The sequence below is a fragment of the Copadichromis virginalis genome, linkage group LG8 (assembly GCF_057382275.1).
Source record: "Copadichromis virginalis isolate Kocher_CV1m ecotype Utaka linkage group LG8, C_Virginalis_male_GT1.1, whole genome shotgun sequence".
Lineage (NCBI taxonomy): Eukaryota > Metazoa > Chordata > Actinopteri > Cichliformes > Cichlidae > Copadichromis > Copadichromis virginalis.
The window spans coordinates 17,036,381-17,055,383 of NC_140625.1; the positions used below are offsets into that span (position 1 = coordinate 17,036,381).

The 19,003-nt window shown below is 39.8% G+C and overlaps 2 protein-coding genes and 1 long non-coding RNA gene across 4 annotated transcripts; 2 read left to right on the forward strand and 1 right to left on the reverse strand.

Moving 5' to 3' along the window:
• The first annotated feature begins 505 nt into the window (after window positions 1-505).
• On the forward strand, window positions 506-10,938 carry LOC146703132 (nucleolar transcription factor 1-like). Of its 2 annotated transcripts, XR_014921964.1 has the most exons (16): window positions 506-798; window positions 911-1,086; window positions 1,269-1,346; window positions 4,916-5,071; window positions 5,164-5,228; window positions 5,338-5,445; window positions 5,941-6,079; window positions 6,207-6,248; window positions 6,338-6,406; window positions 6,877-6,932; window positions 7,031-7,220; window positions 7,303-7,350; window positions 7,428-7,499; window positions 7,783-7,851; window positions 7,948-8,128; window positions 10,890-10,938. XR_014921964.1 is itself a non-coding variant. In XM_085466254.1 (15 exons), the coding sequence occupies exons 1-15, from the start codon at window positions 765-767 to the stop codon at window positions 7,996-7,998; spliced, it is 1,353 nt and encodes a 450-aa protein (XP_085322380.1). In that variant the 5' UTR covers window positions 506-764; the 3' UTR covers window positions 7,999-10,013. The 2 variants fall into 2 exon arrangements, 1 of the variants encoding a protein (XP_085322380.1); XM_085466254.1 differs by lacking the exon at window positions 10,890-10,938 and having other exon boundaries at window positions 7,948-10,013.
• Window positions 10,939-11,087: 149 nt separating this feature from the next.
• On the forward strand, window positions 11,088-16,671 carry atxn7l3b (ataxin 7 like 3b). The gene is made up of 7 exons (XM_085466255.1): window positions 11,088-11,147; window positions 11,284-11,416; window positions 11,549-11,720; window positions 13,329-13,429; window positions 13,532-13,554; window positions 13,684-13,729; window positions 15,767-16,671. Exons 1-7 carry the CDS (start codon window positions 11,097-11,099, stop codon window positions 15,844-15,846), a joined length of 606 nt encoding a protein of 201 aa, XP_085322381.1. The 5' UTR covers window positions 11,088-11,096; the 3' UTR covers window positions 15,847-16,671.
• Window positions 12,375-19,000, reverse strand: LOC146703134 (uncharacterized). Its single transcript, XR_014921965.1, has 3 exons — window positions 18,934-19,000; window positions 12,821-12,883; window positions 12,375-12,673 (listed from the first exon to the last, which is right to left on the reverse strand). It is a non-coding gene; the product is annotated as an uncharacterized LOC146703134 (long non-coding RNA).
• Window positions 19,001-19,003: the final 3 nt, after the last annotated feature.

Consider the following 19,003-nt stretch of genomic DNA (forward strand, 5'->3'; position numbering starts at 1 on the left):
TTTTGCTGGAGACAGTTCTCTTTAGATTCTCTGAATTCCGGATAAACACTTTGTCCGAGACACCAGAAAAGGAGGCGTCGCCAATTCTCCAAGTACTGCTGTGTATTAATATTTATTTACATTAGTGTTAGCGGCTCAAGTTTGGGATGTTTGTGTTCTAGCTGTAGCGGAAGGAGATACAACCCCAATTCAAGAAAATCTGAAAATTGTGTAAAATGTAACTGGAAAAACAGAATGCAGTGATTTGCAAATCTTATTAGTGGTACTAAGAAGAAACAGCTGAAAGAACATTTTGTAGTTTATTTGATTTATAAGCTACAAAATGGTTTAGGGTAACTCATTTTTTGTGATCGTATAAAATGACAAAAAAAAAAAAGAGTTCCCATTAATCTACCGTCTGATCAACAATCCACCAGATAAAGGCAGTGTTGCGCCAATTTGTGCAATTATTCGTGAAGACGACGAAGAAGAAGGGCGGGGAAACCCGTAGAAGAAGAAGAATGTCACTTTTCATTGGCTAGTTGGCACGCGTTTACTTCCTGCCCAACAGAGCAGCGTGTGTTTTACGCCTTGTTTCGTACTGTTGGGTGAGCAGCAGCAGTAAAGTAAAAACTTTTTAACTTAAGCTAGATCAGTCTGATAGCTTAGCGAACTAGCTAACTTTGCCACGCAGAATAACGTGGTTTAGTTTAAATGTCTGGGTAGTTTGTGTGCAGCCGGTACATCCAAGGACTTGTGTGAATGAAACAAGCTCTGTTTGAAACATGAGCCTCGCTGGAAAGAATGCAGAAGAGTCTGGTGGGTATATGCAGTTTTCTTCCCAGCATGAGAGTGCCTTTGCAAGCTCACATCTCGTTAATGGCCGTTGGATCCTTTGTCGTGGTTGACTGTGCTTTCTGTACGTGTGCAGGATGGTGCAAGAAAAACCTCCAGAAACTTCTCGCTGCAATGAAAGCCAACATCCTGGATGACAAGAAAGAGCTCAGTTATACCCATGGAGAGAGAACTCTAGACTGGGAGAAAGTGGCCTTCCCTCCTTTTTCTCCGGAGGAATGCAAACAAAAGTGGAAAGAGGTTATTCAGAAGGTGGGTCAAATTCTAACTTTAACTTAGTAACTTAGCTTGCATTTACTAGTTCAGTATCCCTAACTATTCTTTAGCAGATGTTCAAATCTTCAGTTTCACTTCAGCATTGCCTGTTTCACTGCTAAGAGCCAGACTTGAGCAAATATATGATTTACACTGTACATATCCTTGTTGTTTCTCAGATGCGGAAGGTTCGCAACCTCACAGAGCTCATTGTGGAAGCTGAAAGTGTCCTTTCTGATCCCCTCAATAACGCAAAGGTAGGTACTAGAGATGGCACGATACCACTTTAAGTCCGATACCGATATCATAAATTTGGATATCTGCCGATACCGATATGAATCCGATATAGTGTGTTTTTTAATCAATAAAACTGTTTTTGTTTTAATATCGTGCTGCATTTTGTATAAGTTCATACTCAAGTTTAAATAAACAACAACAGTAATGCTATTCTGTTATACCTGTATGTAAAAAATACACTGCACCCAAAATATTTCATAGTTCAGCAATACTGATCAATCTAATGACCTTAAACCTACTCCATCCTTCCTATTCTGGTATTTTAAAGAGTACTTAGTAGAAATATTAAGCAACTTAACTAATAGGGTTGCAAACTCCCAGCGAAAAAAAATAGGGAACCACCCTCCACCTCATGATGCTTAAAACACTTAAACTCCCAGAGAGCAGCCATTTGGCTTACCTACCTATAAAACCTGGAGAGCAGCCAAATGGCTGGTAGGCTTTTAGCTAAGCTTTAGCTTCAGCCAAGTGGAAGCTAAATTGGCTAGTCATTCATATGTATATTAGGTTGTTACCTGGGAATTCTGGAGGGAGGGGAGTGGGGGTGTGTGATTGAGGGGGTGGGGGAGCTGCTAAAAGCTGTGCACTTCCTTTTATGTTTCATCTTGATGCATTCTCAATCATCCAGGGAAATAAATCTCCAAAAGTCACCAACTTGGAGTGTTTCAGTTTGCCATCTTAGGGAGAAATCAACACACCGTCTAAGAAGTTTTTGCGCAAGTGAAAGCGATGTGAAAAAATTGTCCGTGGTAACATTTCTGCCCTTGTCTAGGAATGGTTCCATCAGCCTCATTACTACATTTTCAGAAAGTCTCTCCCCAGTGGGACGATTGGGGTCCTTGCCAAGATATGGGAAGACATTGCAAATGTACTTGGATTTTAGGTCGCAAGCCACCCAAAACTTGATCCCAAACTTGTCAGGTTTACTTGCAATATACTGCAGGAAACAGCACCGAGTCTTTGATGGGAAAAGCTGTTCATCAACGGTGATATGTAGACCAGGGTTGTAGCACGTGATGCAGTTGGTGACAAATGATCCCCACACACTGGAAATTGCAGCGAACATGATTGACATGGCAGCACTGAATGCACATGTGCTGTATCAAGCATGCACCGGGACGAAGGAAAGACGGGTGGACTTCCTGGTGGAGCTTGCAAGAGAGTTGGCTCACTCTCATGTAGCTGCGAAGAAGGCAAGAAAAGAACAGTTGCTTTGGACACAACCCTCCACACCTAGCCCTGGAAAAAGAGCCATGTGTCAGGTCAAACACAAATGCAAGAACAATCATGCCACTGTGCGATGTGTTCACTGCTACAGGTACACATGTGGTAAATGCAGACTACAGATACCATGGCAGTGCCAGGATTGTGAGTGATTGCTGAAAATGTTGAAATGTACTCACTCACTTTTTATTATTATTTGTAAATATGTGTACAAATGGTTGGTTTTTTGTACTGTTTATATCAATAAATCTCAGCAACAAAGGACCTACACCCATGTGTGTTGATTCTCCCTAAGATGGCAAACTGAAACACTCCAAGTTGGTGACTTTTGGAGATTTATTTCCCTGGATGATTGAGAATGCATCAAGATGAAACACAAAAGGAAGTTCACAGCTTTTAGCAGCTCCCCCACCCCCTCAATCACACACCCCCACTCCCCTCCCTCCAGAATTCCCAGGTAACAACCTAATATACATATGAATGACTAGCCAATTTAGCTTTCGACGTAATCAACTTTAATTTGATGCAGTGTGGGGAAAAAATGCACAGAAATAAATTATTTTTCAAGAATAATTAAATAGATTCAACATCTTTCTTCAACAGAATTGCACACTGCACAGATGGTATCTTCCCAAAGGAAAAAGTACTATAGCTTACTAGGGTATATTAGACTTAATAGTTACTATATACAGTAATGGACTGATATACATTTTACATCAGATTAAAACTCTGGGTGTAAGATTCGGATAATTATTTATTAAAAGCTAGACATTTTAAATGAGAATAAGAAAGAAAAGTATGTCTTTGTGCCCCCTTTTCCCTGTTCATGCCCTATCGGCCCCCCTGGCTAAACTTTGCTAGATCCGCCCCTGCACAGTTACCAGCCGTCAGCTACATAGAAAAAGATCCTGGTGTAGAAAGTAATATTAAATAAATTCTAACAACAGCTTATCAAACTTAAACGTGCTGCTGTTGTTCAGCCGCTGGTTTCCTCTTTCTGGTGCAAAGTGGGCCAAAAACAAACAAGAGAGACGGACTCGAGACAGAAATGCCGATCAGCTGATCATTAATCAGTTTCACGATTAATAGCAGCAGGACAGGGAGGGAGAGAAAAGAGGAAGTCGCTCCATATATCGGTTGTTAAGCTTAACGTGGGAATGCTTTACAAACATTTAGAGATGAACTTACACACTTGCTTTACTTCTCTCTGGGATCACTTCCTCGGAGATGAAATGCTGGTACACACAGCCGCTCTATCACGTGAGCACACTGCTCCGACGTGCTACGGTTATGAGCCGAGTTACGCTGTGTCGCAAGTTTTGTGAGGTGCTTTTTTGATATTTAATGGATCGGATTACATTTTTTATTTCTCTCCGATATCCGATCCAGTAATTTACGTCAGTATCGGACCGATACGTAATATCGGATCGGTCCATCTCTAGTAGGTACAGAATCATAACAATTTCTATACCTCCAGTTTGTGAATAAAAATGGCCTGTGGAAAGCTGTCTTTTAAATGTCATGTGAATCGCTTTATTTACAAAAAAAAAAAAATTTTTTTATCAAAAGCGCCTCCTCAGTCTTACGCAGGACCAAAATCCAAAAGTAATGGGCTGCTTTAAAGCTCTCAGTGAATTCCAGTGTGGTTCTGTGATAGGATGCCACCCATGCAACAAGTGCAGTTGTGAAATTTTGTCGCTATTATTATTATTTATTTATTTTTGCAGAGTCACTCTCTAGACATCTCCAAACTTCTTATTCAGATTAGATCAAAAAAAGAGGGTAGAGAGCTTTGAAGAGTGCATTTCCATGGCTTAGCAGCTGCATCCAAGCCTCACACCACCAAGTGCAATCATTTTTCTCTGTGTGACAATCTGATGGATGAGTCTGGGTTAGGCGTTCAGTGTGGGGTTGTTCTCTGGCCCTTAATCTCAGTGACAGAAAAGTTTAGTGCTTTAGCATACCAAAGCAATTTGCACAATTTCATGGTCCCAGCTTTTTAAGAACAGTTTGGGGACGTCCCCTTCCTGTTCCAAAAAGACTGTTTCAGCCAAATAGACCGTTTGTACCATTTAATTTTTTACCTAGTAAAAGATTATGCTTGAAATGTTTACACAGGAAGCCATGTATGTGTACTGCAGAACAACAGCTGACTGTTATAGCATTGGAACATGCCATGGCTCTGGGCAGTATCTCCTTGGCCACATGGATTACACACTGCTGGTCAGGTGCATAGCGTTAAATGTGTATTCCTTTGTTGCTTGTACTTGCCCTCTACTGAGTATTCACATTTCCGAAAAATTAGCTCCATCCAGAGTACCCGAAGAGACCCATGCCCGTAAATACCTGGTATTACAAGGAAGTCTTTTCCAAGATTAAGAAGAAGAATCCAGGGATGAGCTGTGCAGGTTTGATGAAAATCGCAAGCAAAGAATTCAGTCTGCTCCCCGACAAAAAGAAGGTAAAGTATATCAGGAGCTGTCACTACAACACTGCCTGTTCCCATCGTCAGAAAAGCTCACATTTTAAGTCATGAATTATTTACTTTTTCAGGCATTTTATCTGGAGAAATACAGGAACGCATATAAAGAATTCACGAATAAGAGGGTGGAGTTGAGGTAAAAGACAAACATACGTTCCCAGCTGTGTATGTGTGGGATTGGCCCAGTAGGCTGCCTGTACAAGAAGAAGGGGGGGGAAAGCCAAACAAATGTTTTTGTCTTTCAGGGAAAAATATGGCAAATCCCTTCAGAAGAGCAAAAGGAAGAAGGTGGTCCCTGAAAGCACCAGTGAGTCAGAGGAGGACTTTGAGGGTCTGCCTGTCAAGCCACCTATGTAAGCCATACATACACACACTTGGCTTGGCAACTGTCATGTTCATTTTATTTATAGCCTATGGCACATTTAATCAGTTCTCTCCATTACATAAGCTGTCTTTTATAGGTTAAGTTTTGATATGTGTATTTGTTTCTGCAACACAGGCCCTTTATTTACTTGGTATTGATACCAGAAATTGGTGTATTGCATAGCTCTGGTTTTCTATTCAAATTTTATGTTTGTGTTCAGTGCGTATGTTTAGCGTATTAAGAATAAAGATTATACATGGGCACAGTAATGGTGCATTAGTTTAAGACAATATTTTGTTGTTGGTGTTCTAAGTGTTGAGTTTCTTGAACAAACATGCTGGAAAACTGCATTTCTGACTGCCTGTGTGATTGTGCGGCCTGTGTTTAATGCTAACTTTGATTTAATGTAGTTTAAAATCACATCTAGTCTTCTGTGAAGAGGCTACTGAGCATGTTTGTTTGTTTTCTGTGTGTATATCTGTAGAAGTGGCTACAATTTATTCTGCAAAGAGCTGATTGGTAGTATGAGTGTCCCAACAAGAGCCTACATAAAAGAGTGGTCCCAGAGGTGGCGAAATTTAAGTGAAAAGGAGAGAAAAGCCTACAACACACGCTCCAAAGAGGTATAGCAGCATAAATTACTTTTTTTATTTTGTGATGCAAAACAAAGTTTTGAAATCAAGGTGATCTTGTTGGGTTATGTTAATAATGTCTTGAAGCAGAGTTGAACATGTAGTTCATTCATTTCAGCTGAAGATGCGGTATGAAAGTGAGTTGCATACGTATCTAATGGTAAGTTCTAAGATCATAGGTGCAGCATTGCTAACAAATCTCACGGGCTTTGTGTGAATGCTGACTTTATGTTGTATTCTCATCTTCAGAGTTTAGATGAGGAGAAGCGGAACAAGGTCCTCCGCAAAACAAAGATCAGTTTGCCTACAAAGCGTAAGGTGAGAGGACTGTTCATTGCAAGTAAATGGAAAATTCGTTTAATCTGGAAGGGCGTTTGGACCTCATGCTTTGCTCTTTATTATAAATAATAACAAATGTACAGACATGTGCAAAAGTGTTGGTTCCTTTCCACTGGGAAGAAAAAGCAAAAGACCAAAGGGGCAGGAGAGCTAGCTGAGTATGGCTTGGTCCTGTGTTCAGCACTGATGCAAGAATATTCATGGTTCAAATCCACTACCAGAATGAAGGAATGACACATTGTCCTGTTAAGGTGCCAACACTTTGCCACTTTCATTTAACAGAACAAACATTTTTCTTTGATACTTTTGGGGAATTTGGAATTTGTCACCTTTTCAGCTATCTGTTGGCAATTGCCTCTAAGAGCTTTCTGTTTTCTGAGCTCTCTTTTCATTCATGTAAGTATTAACTGTGTGGCATTGAAATCAACACGTTTGTTATAAATCTGCAGATTTTCAAAAGGAAAACCAAGGAGAAAATACCCGGCGAGCCCAAGATGCCATCCATGTGAGCATAGTTGTCAAACTCACTCACCTTCAAGGATTAATTTTAACTCGACAAATGAAATCCTGAAAGACAATTTTTAATTTTATTTATTTTTATAGGTCTGTCAACGTGGCTTTCTGCCAGGATCAGATGAAAATTCTAAAAGAAAAAATCCCAAATGCAAAAGACCGCTTTGCTGCGGCCAACAAAAAATGGCATGAACTCTCCATAAAGGACAAGTCCCGGTACCAATTAAAAGTAAATGAAAAGCTGAGGAAATACTCCATCGAGCTGCAGGAGTGGTTTAAGGTAGGAAAATATTTATTTATAATTTTCATTTTTTTTTTAAAGTTTTAATTAGTATTTAAATTTTCACACTTTTGTTTTAAAGACACTGACTCCAGATGAGCAGAATGAGTATCAAAAACAGAACCCTCGTGTGAGTACCTCAAAATTCAGTCTCCTGTTTTTGTCTTTTGTTTTCTAATATAATAACATTCCTATCCATTATTGCAGAAATTAAAATATCTTGAGGACACCTTACCGAAATATTCTGACAAGGACGAACTATTTTTGAAGCAGCCATCAGTAAGTCTGAATATTTATACAGCAAACGCCAAGTAATACACCCACATGTTCAAGTTCATGCTCGTGATATGAATGCAGTCAAGTTATTCACAGGGTTTACTTATGACTCACATTTTTACATCATGCTTGAAGAGCTTCAGGTAAATGTCGGAGAAGTCAATGTAATATAGCAATGTATATTCAGGGGGAATGAGAATAAGTGATAATGGGAATAGTATAATTTGTATGATGAAGAAAATGTTCTTTAAGCTGCACTCTTCTAATTTTTTTGTATGTCACGCAGGACTCAGAAGACGAAATCATCGAGAGCAGCAGTGATGATGAAGACGACAACATACTGGACTTTGATGAGGTTTGTGAAATATTAGACCCTTTTTTCCTTCATGTTCCTTGTTATTAAAAATGATTCAGTCCATCTAAATATGAAATGTCCCCCGTTAATCTGCAGGATGATGACGAGGAGGAGGAAGAAGATGATATAATGTTTGACATGTATTAATTGGTGATGAGATGGACAGCTGAAAAACCAAATGCAGAAAATTCAGATGCTGTTCTGAATTTGAAGAGAGGGAAAAGCCCTCGAGTGGGTGACAAAAACCTCACAACCTCACATTCTTCACCGTCTAAGGGTTTGTTCTGACTTCCACACTGAAGCAAGATGGTTTATATTTACATGGACGCTGCAGCGATGCTTGGAATTTTAATCTGTCTGTTGTGTTGTGAATCATTTTTTGCAAGTTAATGCATTCAAATGATGAAACACACAAAACACACTGGGGTGTTTTCAGATTCCTTACAGAAGGAAGTTTTGCCAGTTTGCAGCCTTCTTGGCAATGCCTCCTGGCACTTACGTGTCCAATTATTTAACTTTACTCTCAGTGAACACTGGGGAGTAAAAACGCCGTGCATATCGTCGATCCATAAATTTCATTTGGGAATGTTGCCTGTCTGTGATGGGGCTAATACAGATGTATTCACGCCGACTGCCAGTTTAAAATCACTAGTTCGCCTACCATGTGTGTCTTTGGACTGTGGGAGAAATCTGGAGGTGATTCTTGCTGACCACGGAGGAGTCGAGCCTAAACATTCATGTTGTGATGTACTGTGCCAACCACTGGGCCACTGAGCTGCCTTGTGTCTCTAAATGTATAGTCTGATTAAAAACAGCTTAAATCGTTTCACTAGCTTATTTTTCTTTTTCTTCACCCGTGGAAGTTCTGGTACTACTTCCACCTTTTTTGCAGTTACATACTGATTTTTCCTGCAGGTTTGAATTCAGGATTCAGAGTCTCAAATCTGTGTCTCCTGTAATTTCTGGTCTGTTTTATAGTCCATTTGAATGCTGTTTATGCTGCACACAGAGGTGGTGCTGAAAGAAAGATAAATATACTGACAGCACCTATATTTAGCTATTTTTGTAATGTGATGATACGTGTGTGTGTCATGTGGTTTCATAGAGAAGCCATTGTGAATTAGGGTGGCTAGATCCCTACAAAAGAAATGTGGGACCAAAACAGACAATTATATTTGCAAAGTTAATAAAATAAGAATAAATGGAAGCTGAAGATTATTATTATTATTAGTAGTAGTAGTAGTAGTAGTATGTTCTTGATAGTCTGTATTTGCCTGTATCCTGTTAATCCAGCAATTATACTGTCTGGTAACAATCTTTGGATTTCAGTCGGGATGGATCCATAGGTTGGTATGAAATGGGGAAAAATAACTAGCAAAAAAAGGACAAAAGGTATTTCTTACTAAAATGAAAACAGGCTTATCTTCATTTGACTATTAAAGAAAAAAGGGGGGGGACGTCCCAGTTAAGAAGGTTCATCTTGTTATCAAACATGACTGGGAGGTTTATTATCAGTAGACACCTATTTGAGATAAAATGGTGTGATTTTCTGGATTTTTGATGGCCTTTTTTTTTTTTTTATTACGTCCCACGTGTTTTTGCGATAAATGCTGTAAGTCTGCCTAAAGATTTGTTTAATCTTGGCTGTAAAATTCAAATAACCGGGCAAAAACTAGGAGGGGTGGTGGGGAAAAAAGTGAAATAAAGGCACAGTGTAGCTCTTTGGTAAGCGGCGTGGGGGAAACACAGTCACATGCTGCCCTGGGAGGTAAACACTCGGTTGTAGTGATGTGTCGCGAACGAAATGGCTCTTAGAGCCGGATCTTTGACGTGCAGGATGCGAGCCGTGGGTTGTTGTTTTTTTTTCTTTTTCTTTCTCTGACCCTCTCTCTCACACTTTTTTCCGCTTCAGGTAAACAATCATTTTTTTTTTAATTATTTGAATATATATCAGTGTTTGTGTATAAATACACAAATACACATATGCTTTCAATTGTGTAATTTAAGTGATCTATGGTAGCTCTGTCTTGGAAGTTCAGTTAACGCTAGAAATGTGTTTTGGAATTTGTACCTGCTTTGGAATTTGTATGTGCTTTGTCTCTAGAGGCCACTACATATATTTTTATATAAACATATATAAATAAACCACTTTTTTTACATTAGTAATTCATTTTGTGCATAATTTTATATTATTGTTAATAATAAATTAATTAAAGCAACAAATAAACTTGAAGACCCGGCTCTTTTTAGTGAGTTTAGGCGAAAGAGCCGGTTCTCTAAAAAGAGTCGGAAATCCCATCACTACTCTGTTGGAGTTGGTTTAGAAGAGCAGAGGAAGCAATCGCTGGTGGGAACTCGTGTAGCGATCGATTGCTCCTGCCTGATCTCTGATGTAAAGATGGGTGCCTGCCGAAACAGGTAAATAAACACAATTAATAGGGGATTTGGGTTGAGGCTGCTTTATTATCCGTCGGTGAGCTTTATGTGAGGGTTGGGGCGTCGCTTTGTCCCTTCACTCCCACCCTTGCTGGGTGTTTGTACGGGGAGTTGAAAGGCGCACAGCCGCAGTGCAGCAGCGGTGTCGGGGTTCGGGGAAGAGCCTCGTTGTTACTCTGTTTCTCCAGCGTCGAAGAAAAAAACAGCAACATAATAAAATAACACAGCCAGTCACAACTAAATGTGTTGCATAGCTTCTAATTAATGTGACAGGATTAGCATGTTTGGCTAGTAGCTGTGCGTGTTGTGTAGTTGTGCTGTTGAGGGGGGTCGTGAGTACGATACCGCCTCTCCTTTAACCTCTTGGCATTTTCAATTCATCTCGCAAGCAGCCCATTCACAGCCAAGCTCTTTGTTTTCTTCTCCAAGGTTAGGGCTAAGCTACTTTCGTTACACGGTAATACTCGGAGCACCGCTGTAGCGTCACGTTTTCCTTCTTTCGTCTGTTGTTGTTGTTTGTTTGTTTGGTTTTTTGAGTTGTTGCAGTGCTTAAAAGGGGAAAAACACCCACCAACGCCAAGTTAATGTCATTTTTCCCCCAGGTTTTAAAACGTTGGGAAGTGACTCCCTGGCAGTGTTCAACGTGCAGTTGTAAGTCCACGCATCTCACCCACAGACTGATTTGCATTCATTGTTTGCCACCGTGTTGCTTACTTGTGTATCCCTCCCGCTGCAGCCCTGTTTTGGCCAATGCTTGCTGAGCTACAGCATGACCACAGCAGTGTCTGCTCATCTGGTAGTTCTGGCAAATGAAAATGGAGGAGGTTTCAGTGTCCAGCCTGGACAACAGCAAGCTGGAGGTACAATGGCGTGGAAGCCTTCTGGTAGACTTGGAAATGCACATTGTATCTGCAGACACGTGTGGCTGAATTGCTTCAGAACAAAAACACAATAAAGCAATCAGGCAACACTGTGTGTCTTTCTCTTCCCTGCCAGGCCCTAGCTCAGGACATCCTGTCTGACCTAGTGGAGGATGCTTGCCTGGGACTTTGCTTTGAGGTCCACCGGGCAGTAAAGCAGGGCTATTTTTTCCTGGATGACACGGACCAAGAAAGTATGAGGGACTTCGGTGAGCACAGACTTTCTTTTTTCTTTCTTTTCTTCTTCAGCCAAGTAAAGCTGAGTTGTTTCTTCAATATCAGCCAGTGTACACCAGAGAATAATTAACGTATAAATCAAATGACTTTATTTCGACTTCCAGAAATTGTGGACCAGCCAGGACTGGATGTGTTTGGCCAAGTGTACAACCAGTGGAAAAACAAGGAGTGTGTATGTCCCAACTGTAGCCGGAGTATTGCTGCCTCACGCTTTGCTCCACACCTGGAGAAATGTCTGGGGATGGGACGTAACAGCAGCCGTATAGCCAACCGCAGGTATGGGCATTAAAAAAGCAGCCAACACAGCTGATTTGAGACTCTGTGTGAGTAGAGGCTGTGGTAATCTCAAATGTTTTCACCGTGTTGTCTTATGAATCTGAAAACCAAGGTGTTTGACTATGGCTTCCAAGGAGCCACATGTTCTTGGCATTTTTTTAAGTGGTTTTGAGAGATGGTTCATATATTTGAAACTCCAGGCTTTCTGAAGGTCTTTCAAAGGTTTTCTTTGTACATTGGCTGCTTTAACTAGACCATTTTTAAAGGAATGTTAGTTTTGTTTGCTAAGTTACTTAACACTGACCTGTGAATCATTCAAGCATATAAAAGGTGCCGAACTCAAGGACAGAACCAGTGTTGTGTCTACACATAAAAGACAACTTGGCAATGAACTAATTTTAATTTCTTACTTTTTGCAACCGGGAACCTGTAACAACAATTTGCAGTTTGTTCCAGTTTTACTTTTTGAATCTACAAAAACACCAAAGAAAACACAGTTTGACAAACCAAAATTTATTTATTTTTTTGGCACAAACACAGTGATTCCCACAGCGCTATTATCCAAAAACTTGGGATATCTTGGGGTGATGTGCATTGTGTCAAAGACACTGGACAAGTGGAGGACAAAAGAAGTAGTGGCAGACCTTTAACCAAAAAACAAAAACTATGTACACCAAAGAGATGAAACAGGACCTGTTCATCCAAGCCTCTTCAGAAATGAACTCAGTGGAAGGCTGTCTGTCAAGAAGACATTCTTAATGAAGGGAAACAGAGAGGAAAGGCTGAGACATGCAAAATTACACAAGAACTGGACTGAAAATCCACTGAAACACGTCTGATGGAGTAATATATACATAAGTGAAATTGTGAGTATGCGCTGTGGAGGTCAGGAAAGAGGCACAGCAGTGAGTTTCTACAGCCATCTGTGAAACACATTGGAGGCCCTGTCACCACTGTGGGGAAAAAAAAAACCCAGATATTGATTCATCATGCAATAATATCTGGAAAATAATTGGCAACAGCAAGCCAATGATCCCAATCACACTGCTAGTGCAGGTAAAGCATACCCGGATATAAAAACACACAACGGAACACCATACCGGTAAGTCATGGATTGGCCTTCCCAGAGCCAGGACCTCAATGTCGAGGCAGTGTGCGATCATCTTGAGAGAGAACAGAACAAAAAGGCATATCATAAACTTGAAACTCATTAGAATTGCCCATATTCTCTATATATACCTTATATACTCTGTTTCCATGTTTCATTAAATCACCGCACCTATCCCTCATCTTCCTAGCAAAATAAACATAAATGGAAAGGGGGGGCTCAAGACTTTTGCACAGTATTCTATATAAGCTAAATATGCTGCAGGCGTTATGCTGCCTGCAGCATAGTGAATAATGATAATCTTATGAACTCCAGAAACAAGAAAACAAAAAAAATCAGTTTCAGCCTGAAGTCGGTTTGTTTCATAATCAAACTGTTATTTGCAGTGAATAATGCTGACTCACTCCGTGTGTGTGTGTGTGTGTGTGTGTGTGTGTGTGTGTGTGTGTGTGTGTGTGTGTGTGTGCGCGCGCAATACCTTGCTTGTTCCTCTTTTACAGAATAGTTACTGGTAACAACACCAACAACAAGTCAGAGAGTGACCAAGAGGATAATGATGACGTCAATGATAACGACTGGTCTTATGGGGCAGAAAAGAAAGGTGACGCTCTCGTAGTCTTGGGCTGCGCATGCGTGAAATTTAAATGTGACTAATATTTGTTAACTCTGAGTTAAATCTCTAAAACAAATCTTTCTTTTACAGCCAAGAAAAGGAAATCTGATAAGGTACTTTTTTTTTTCATCAAACCTTATACTTTAACTAAACAAACATGTTGGGCATTGCTGCTTTAATAGCCCCAGCATTTGTCTGCATGTAAAAACTCAAAAATAAAATATTTTGTCTTTCCACCTCAGAATCCAAACTCACCAAGAAGATCCAAATCATTCAAGCATAAGAACAGTGAGTGAAAACAAGATTTTAACTTCCTGCTGGAGCTTGTCTGTATGTAATCAGATCTTAAAACAGTGCAGCTTTGCTATATGCTGTCATATGTATACTATTAGTTAAATTACCCACAGATCACTTTATAACAGTGGATACCAGAGTGAAGCATAGCAGAGTCAGCATATAGAATCATTTTCACATTACAGTGTATGAAACATGTTTTGTTCTGTCCTTATATTGGTCTGGCTGAAGGTATTATGTTTCCAGGTTACGCCTATCTGTCAGTACAGTCCATACTGTAGTGGTTTACACATTCGCCTAACAAATGAAAACTCCTCAGCCCGATCGCAGGAGGAGACACAAATCCCTTTGAGGTTGCATCAAAAAGAAAAAAGAAATCTGCCAAACCAAGCATGCAGAGCTGCCCGCTTGGCAACCCTTTAAAAATAAGGGAGCAGCCAAAAGTAGCTGCTGCTTCTACCAGTCTATCCCCATGTAAGTGATTTCAAGGGCAAAATTACACAAGAATTCCCTAATAATCTATGTCTAATAGAATAAAGTGAAGTGGTGAATTTTATTGTCCCAAATGTCAACTACGTGGTAACGTCAGCTGATTTTATTAGCCACTATTAATGAGTGTAATTCAACAGGAAACTATGACCATATATTTGGTCGCATAATGAAGTGTTAAAGGTGTTTGGCTTCAGACTGTGGTGGCTATAAAGATATCCTGTTTTGCTTTCTCTATATGTGTCACATCCCTGACTTCATAAGATTTCTACCACACCAAAGTATGATGCGGTAGAACGTTTGGTTCTGTAGAATAAAGAAACTTCACAGTGTAGCAACATGAGGTTCTTATATAGCGCTTTTCTACTCTGAACATTCAAAGCTCTTTATACAACTTGTACATTTACCCAATCACACCCAAGCACTTTCTAAGTTGTTAATTGCTCCCTATCTAACATTCATACACATTCACACTCTGATGGACGTGTGATGCCATGTTTTATTAATGTTGGGTTAGTATCTTGCCCAAGGATATTTGGCATGCAGACTAGAGCAGACTGGGATCTAACCTTCCAGTTAGTAGCCGACCTGCTCTACCACCTGAGCTACAGCTACCCCCAGGCACCTACTGGTATAAACCAAGTGTACAACTAAAAAGAAATATTAAAAAAAACAACTTAACAATTTCTGCTAGCTAGCATATTATAAAAATAATTCAAAATACACTCACTGGCCACTTTATTAAATACATCTTTCTTGTGCTGGGTTGGAACCCCATTTGTGCACAGAAGTGCCCTCATGTTTCATGGCACAGGGTCAACGCAGTGCTGGAAACATTCCTCAGAGATTCTGGTCCACATTGATAATGGCCAAATTGTGCCAAGGAGATATTTCCCCACACTCTTACACTGCCACCAGAAGTCTGAACAGTTGAGACAAGGTAGAATGGATCAATGGTTTCTTGTTTTTGTTTTTTTTACGCATGTTGCAGCAAAAACTAAGCCTCACCATACCAGGCAATGTTTTTCCAACCTTCTATTGTCCAAATTTGGTCAGGAAATGTGTCTTAGGTTCCTGTTCTTAGCTAACAGGAAGGGCATCCGCTGTGGTCTTCTGCTTCGAGGCTAAACATGTGCGTTCAGAGATGCTCTTCTGTGTACCTTAACTGTATTGTGGTTATTACCATACTCCAGATGTCTGGCATCAATGAGGCACTTTCACCCATAGGACTGCTGCTCATTGGATATTTTCTGTTTTCTTTAAACCACACTTAAATCATCTTTTTTTCCTATTCTGAGGCTCAATTTTAATTTCAGCAGGCTGTCTTGAGCATCTCTACATATCTAAATGCACTGAGTTGCTGCCATGTGATTGGCTGGTTAGATATCTGCCTTAATGAGCAGTTGAACAGCTGTACTTAATAAATTGTCTGGTGCACATATAATTTAGAACCAGTAATAGTGTAGTGATTGAGACACTAAACACCAGTTGAAATCAATTGTGTCTGGATTGAATAAATAAATGGCGTGTGTGTTCCTCTAGGCATGATGGGTCCCAGACGTCGCATGGACAACCAGGAGAGCCCACGCATGCTGATGAAAGACGAGGCATTCTCTCAATAACACAAACACACATTCTCTCACCATCGTGTGTGCGGAGATGCACACAGAGACACGCTCACGGGACGACCAACAACACTTCACCTTTGGTTCTTTATGTTGTGAAATGAATGGACGTTGATGGTTAAAGGCAACGTTTGTGGTGTTTGCTGCTCTGCAGAAGCAGTTCAGAACTCCCAACCTTATACTTGACAAATTTATTTTTATTCAGAAAATCATTGTACCAACACTTGTTTTGTTTTTTTTTAATAATTTTATGTAGTTATCATTTTCGACTGATACTTGTCACCAAATATGATTTCACTGCACAGATGTAAACTGCAGTGTAATTCATTCAGAGACGGTGTACGCTTACAGTATTTTCTTTTCATAAAATACAGAAATGATTACACAGTGGATGTCCTTATATTACCTCACATTTTACAATCTCATTCTTTGAAAAAAAAAAACAATAATGTCAAAGACAATCCTTGCTAATGGTTTGTCTTATTTTCACCTTTCACTGTCTGAATTTCTCAAACAGAATTTAAAGACAAGCATCTCTGTCGTTCACCTGTGGAAACTTGTTTCACAATGTTCAGGACACGAACTCCTTAAGTGTAGAAGCAGGTATTTGGTGCAGAAAGCAGGTTTCTTCATTTTTTGGTGGGATAGAGTTGCTTGTTTTCTAGCATTGAAATATGTCTTTGTATCATGTGTTTACATTGTAAAGGGTTACATGTGTCCTTGGTGTGATGTGATAGTGTAAATATTCTAATAGTTGAATTGCTGCTATCATGGCTCAGTTTGTTTCATCTGTCTAGCAAAATAAATGATTTGTTATCTGTCCTGTGTTTTCACATTCATTTTAACAAAAGTATAAAATGTATAAAACGGCAACCAAGTACATGGAATTAATGTCTAACTGATCAACAGGGGGTGCTGTTGATCAGATGATGTACACATGCTTCTGTTGCTAGATGTGGGGCTAAATATTATCTTGGTTAGTGTGGTTGTAGGTCATATTCTCAGAAAACTGTCATGTTGTAAACACAGCCATGTTCATACAGTTCAAGCTTCTTATTCAGAGTTCATTGTGCCAAGGGGGAGCTGATAATGTTGTTTTGTGTACCCTTCCTAAACTCTGCAGTACAGGCATTAATGTAGCCCATAGGTTAAAAGATTTTGATGAGCAATAGTTCTCAAGGCTTTCTGAAAGTCTTTCAAAGTTTTTCTTTAAATGTGGGCTGCTTTGTCACTCATATTCATATTCAGTCCTTGTACCTGACCATCTTTGGGAGAATGTTTTTTTCTCTTTAAATTCAAGCATAAAAGGGGGCATTTAACTCACGGGAGGAACCAGTTTTATGTCTGCATATACCAGATAGCTTAGCACAGGACCAGTTTTAAAGTGGCACTTTTTTAGACACATAATTCCAAAGATAACACAGTTTGAGTATGTTACAGCAACAAGCTGGTTTCTAAAGAGCTACTAGCTGAAGACTTGGCATAATTTGGTATTAGGTGCAAGAAAAACTGGACAAATAGAGGGGGGGGGGGGAGTGCCAAGCCTAAAACAAATATCTACAACAGATGAACAGTAAACAGAAAAAATCCACAAAAACTGACAGAGGATCTATGTACCGTTTACTGAAGGCTCATCAGAAGTAACCTCAGAGGAAGGTTGGCCATCAACAAGCCATTCTTAAGGAAGGGAAATGGAGAGAAATGGCTGAGGTATGCAAAACTTCACAAGAATTGGACAGTACAGAGGAGGTTAGGGGAGTGGTAGAACAGTGGGTGTTCTAAGAGAACTATTCCTGAAGAGCATTTAAGTTGCTTAAGAGAGTTCATGCTGTGCTGATGAATAAATGTAGCCATACCATGTTGGCTTTCAAGCTCGCTAGAATTGTACAGCCTCTGTTTTTTTTCCCTTTTCTTTTATCCTGCATTTCCCTATATGTCTCAGTAAATTGCCTACTCCCAGTATGAACCTTCCAGATCCCTCAGGTCATCTGGATCCAGCTTTTTATCAGTTCCCAGAGTCAGAACCAGACATGGAGAAGCTGCATTCAGCTTTTATGCTCCATATATCTGGAACAAACTCCCAGAAAGCCTCAGATCAGCTGAAACACTCAGTTTATTTAAATCCAGGTTGAAGACTCCTGTTCTCAGCTGCATTTGAATAAAGCACCAAATTCGCAATGTTTTACTAAATTTCAAAACGTACATTTTAACTACTGATTTTATCTACTGTTCCTTTATTTTTTCCCCATTTTAAATCATGCTTTTTAGTTGTTTTTGTTTTTTAATGTCTCTGTAAAACACTTTGAATCACCTTGCTGTTGAATTGTGCTATATAAATAAACTTGCCTTGCCTTACTCCGTCATCTCCCCCAGGAAAATATAAGGATGGGCGGCATAAGACTTCTAGATTCAGCACATTACTGTTTACCAAAAATTTGTGTTCAGGAGGCAGAGTATTACTCCAGGTTATAGTTTGGCACTACTGAGAAAAGTCTCGAACTTCTGATCAAGAAACAAAATTACACTATTACAAAACCAAGCGCAAGTTTCTGTAAGTCACATTTGAAATCAAGCATTGAAAATAAAACATAATTGAAAATATATACTTTTACAAAATACAAAAGAAATAAAGACTTCGGACTAGCATGTGTTTAAAGGTGTTCGAAAAGAAAAAAATTGAGATTATTGCGCGCTGAAATTTGGAACTTCATAATTTCCGATGTTTGTGAACGCAGCATGTAGTTGAGAGTACTTGGTTTTGCTTTAGAGTGCAGACAAGCTATCTGCTCAAGATACTCAGTTTGTCTTTAGTACGACGTTATGATGTTTTTCATTCGCCTCACGGTGTAATAGCTGTTAGTTATCGTTTATGTGGCGTCGTTCAGTCGTAAAGGCGCGAGTGGGAGATGACAAGCCCCCACTTGGTGTGTTCACAAAACGAGCAGTCACTAGGTAGAAGCAAATCCCGGAACTTGAAACGGTAGGAAGTGAGCTAACGTTAGCTAGCTTTTTGTTGACAGTGTGCTTGCTGTCAAACCAGAAACCGACCTAAGCAGAAGTACCCGGAGTTAGTTAGCTACCTACTTGGAGACTTCAGCCTGTCGCACTTTTATTTGGGCCGAATTTGGTTTGAAGTTCCCGTCACTTTTAACCA

Coding starts and splice junctions, on each gene's coding strand:
- LOC146703132 (XM_085466254.1), top strand. CDS start 765: ATGAGCCTCGCTGGAAAGAATGCAGAAGAGTCTG. Junction 6,249..6,337: donor AGTTGCATACGTATCTAATG/GTAAGTTCTAAG, acceptor TCTCATCTTCAG/AGTTTAGATGAGGAGAAGCG. Junction 6,933..7,030: donor GAGCCCAAGATGCCATCCAT/GTGAGCATAGTT, acceptor TTATTTTTATAG/GTCTGTCAACGTGGCTTTCT.
- atxn7l3b (XM_085466255.1), top strand. CDS start 11,097: ATGAAAATGGAGGAGGTTTCAGTGTCCAGCCTGGACAACAGCAAGCTG. Junction 13,430..13,531: donor TTATGGGGCAGAAAAGAAAG/GTGACGCTCTCG, acceptor TTTCTTTTACAG/CCAAGAAAAGGAAATCTGAT. Junction 13,555..13,683: donor AGAAAAGGAAATCTGATAAG/GTACTTTTTTTT, acceptor TTTCCACCTCAG/AATCCAAACTCACCAAGAAG.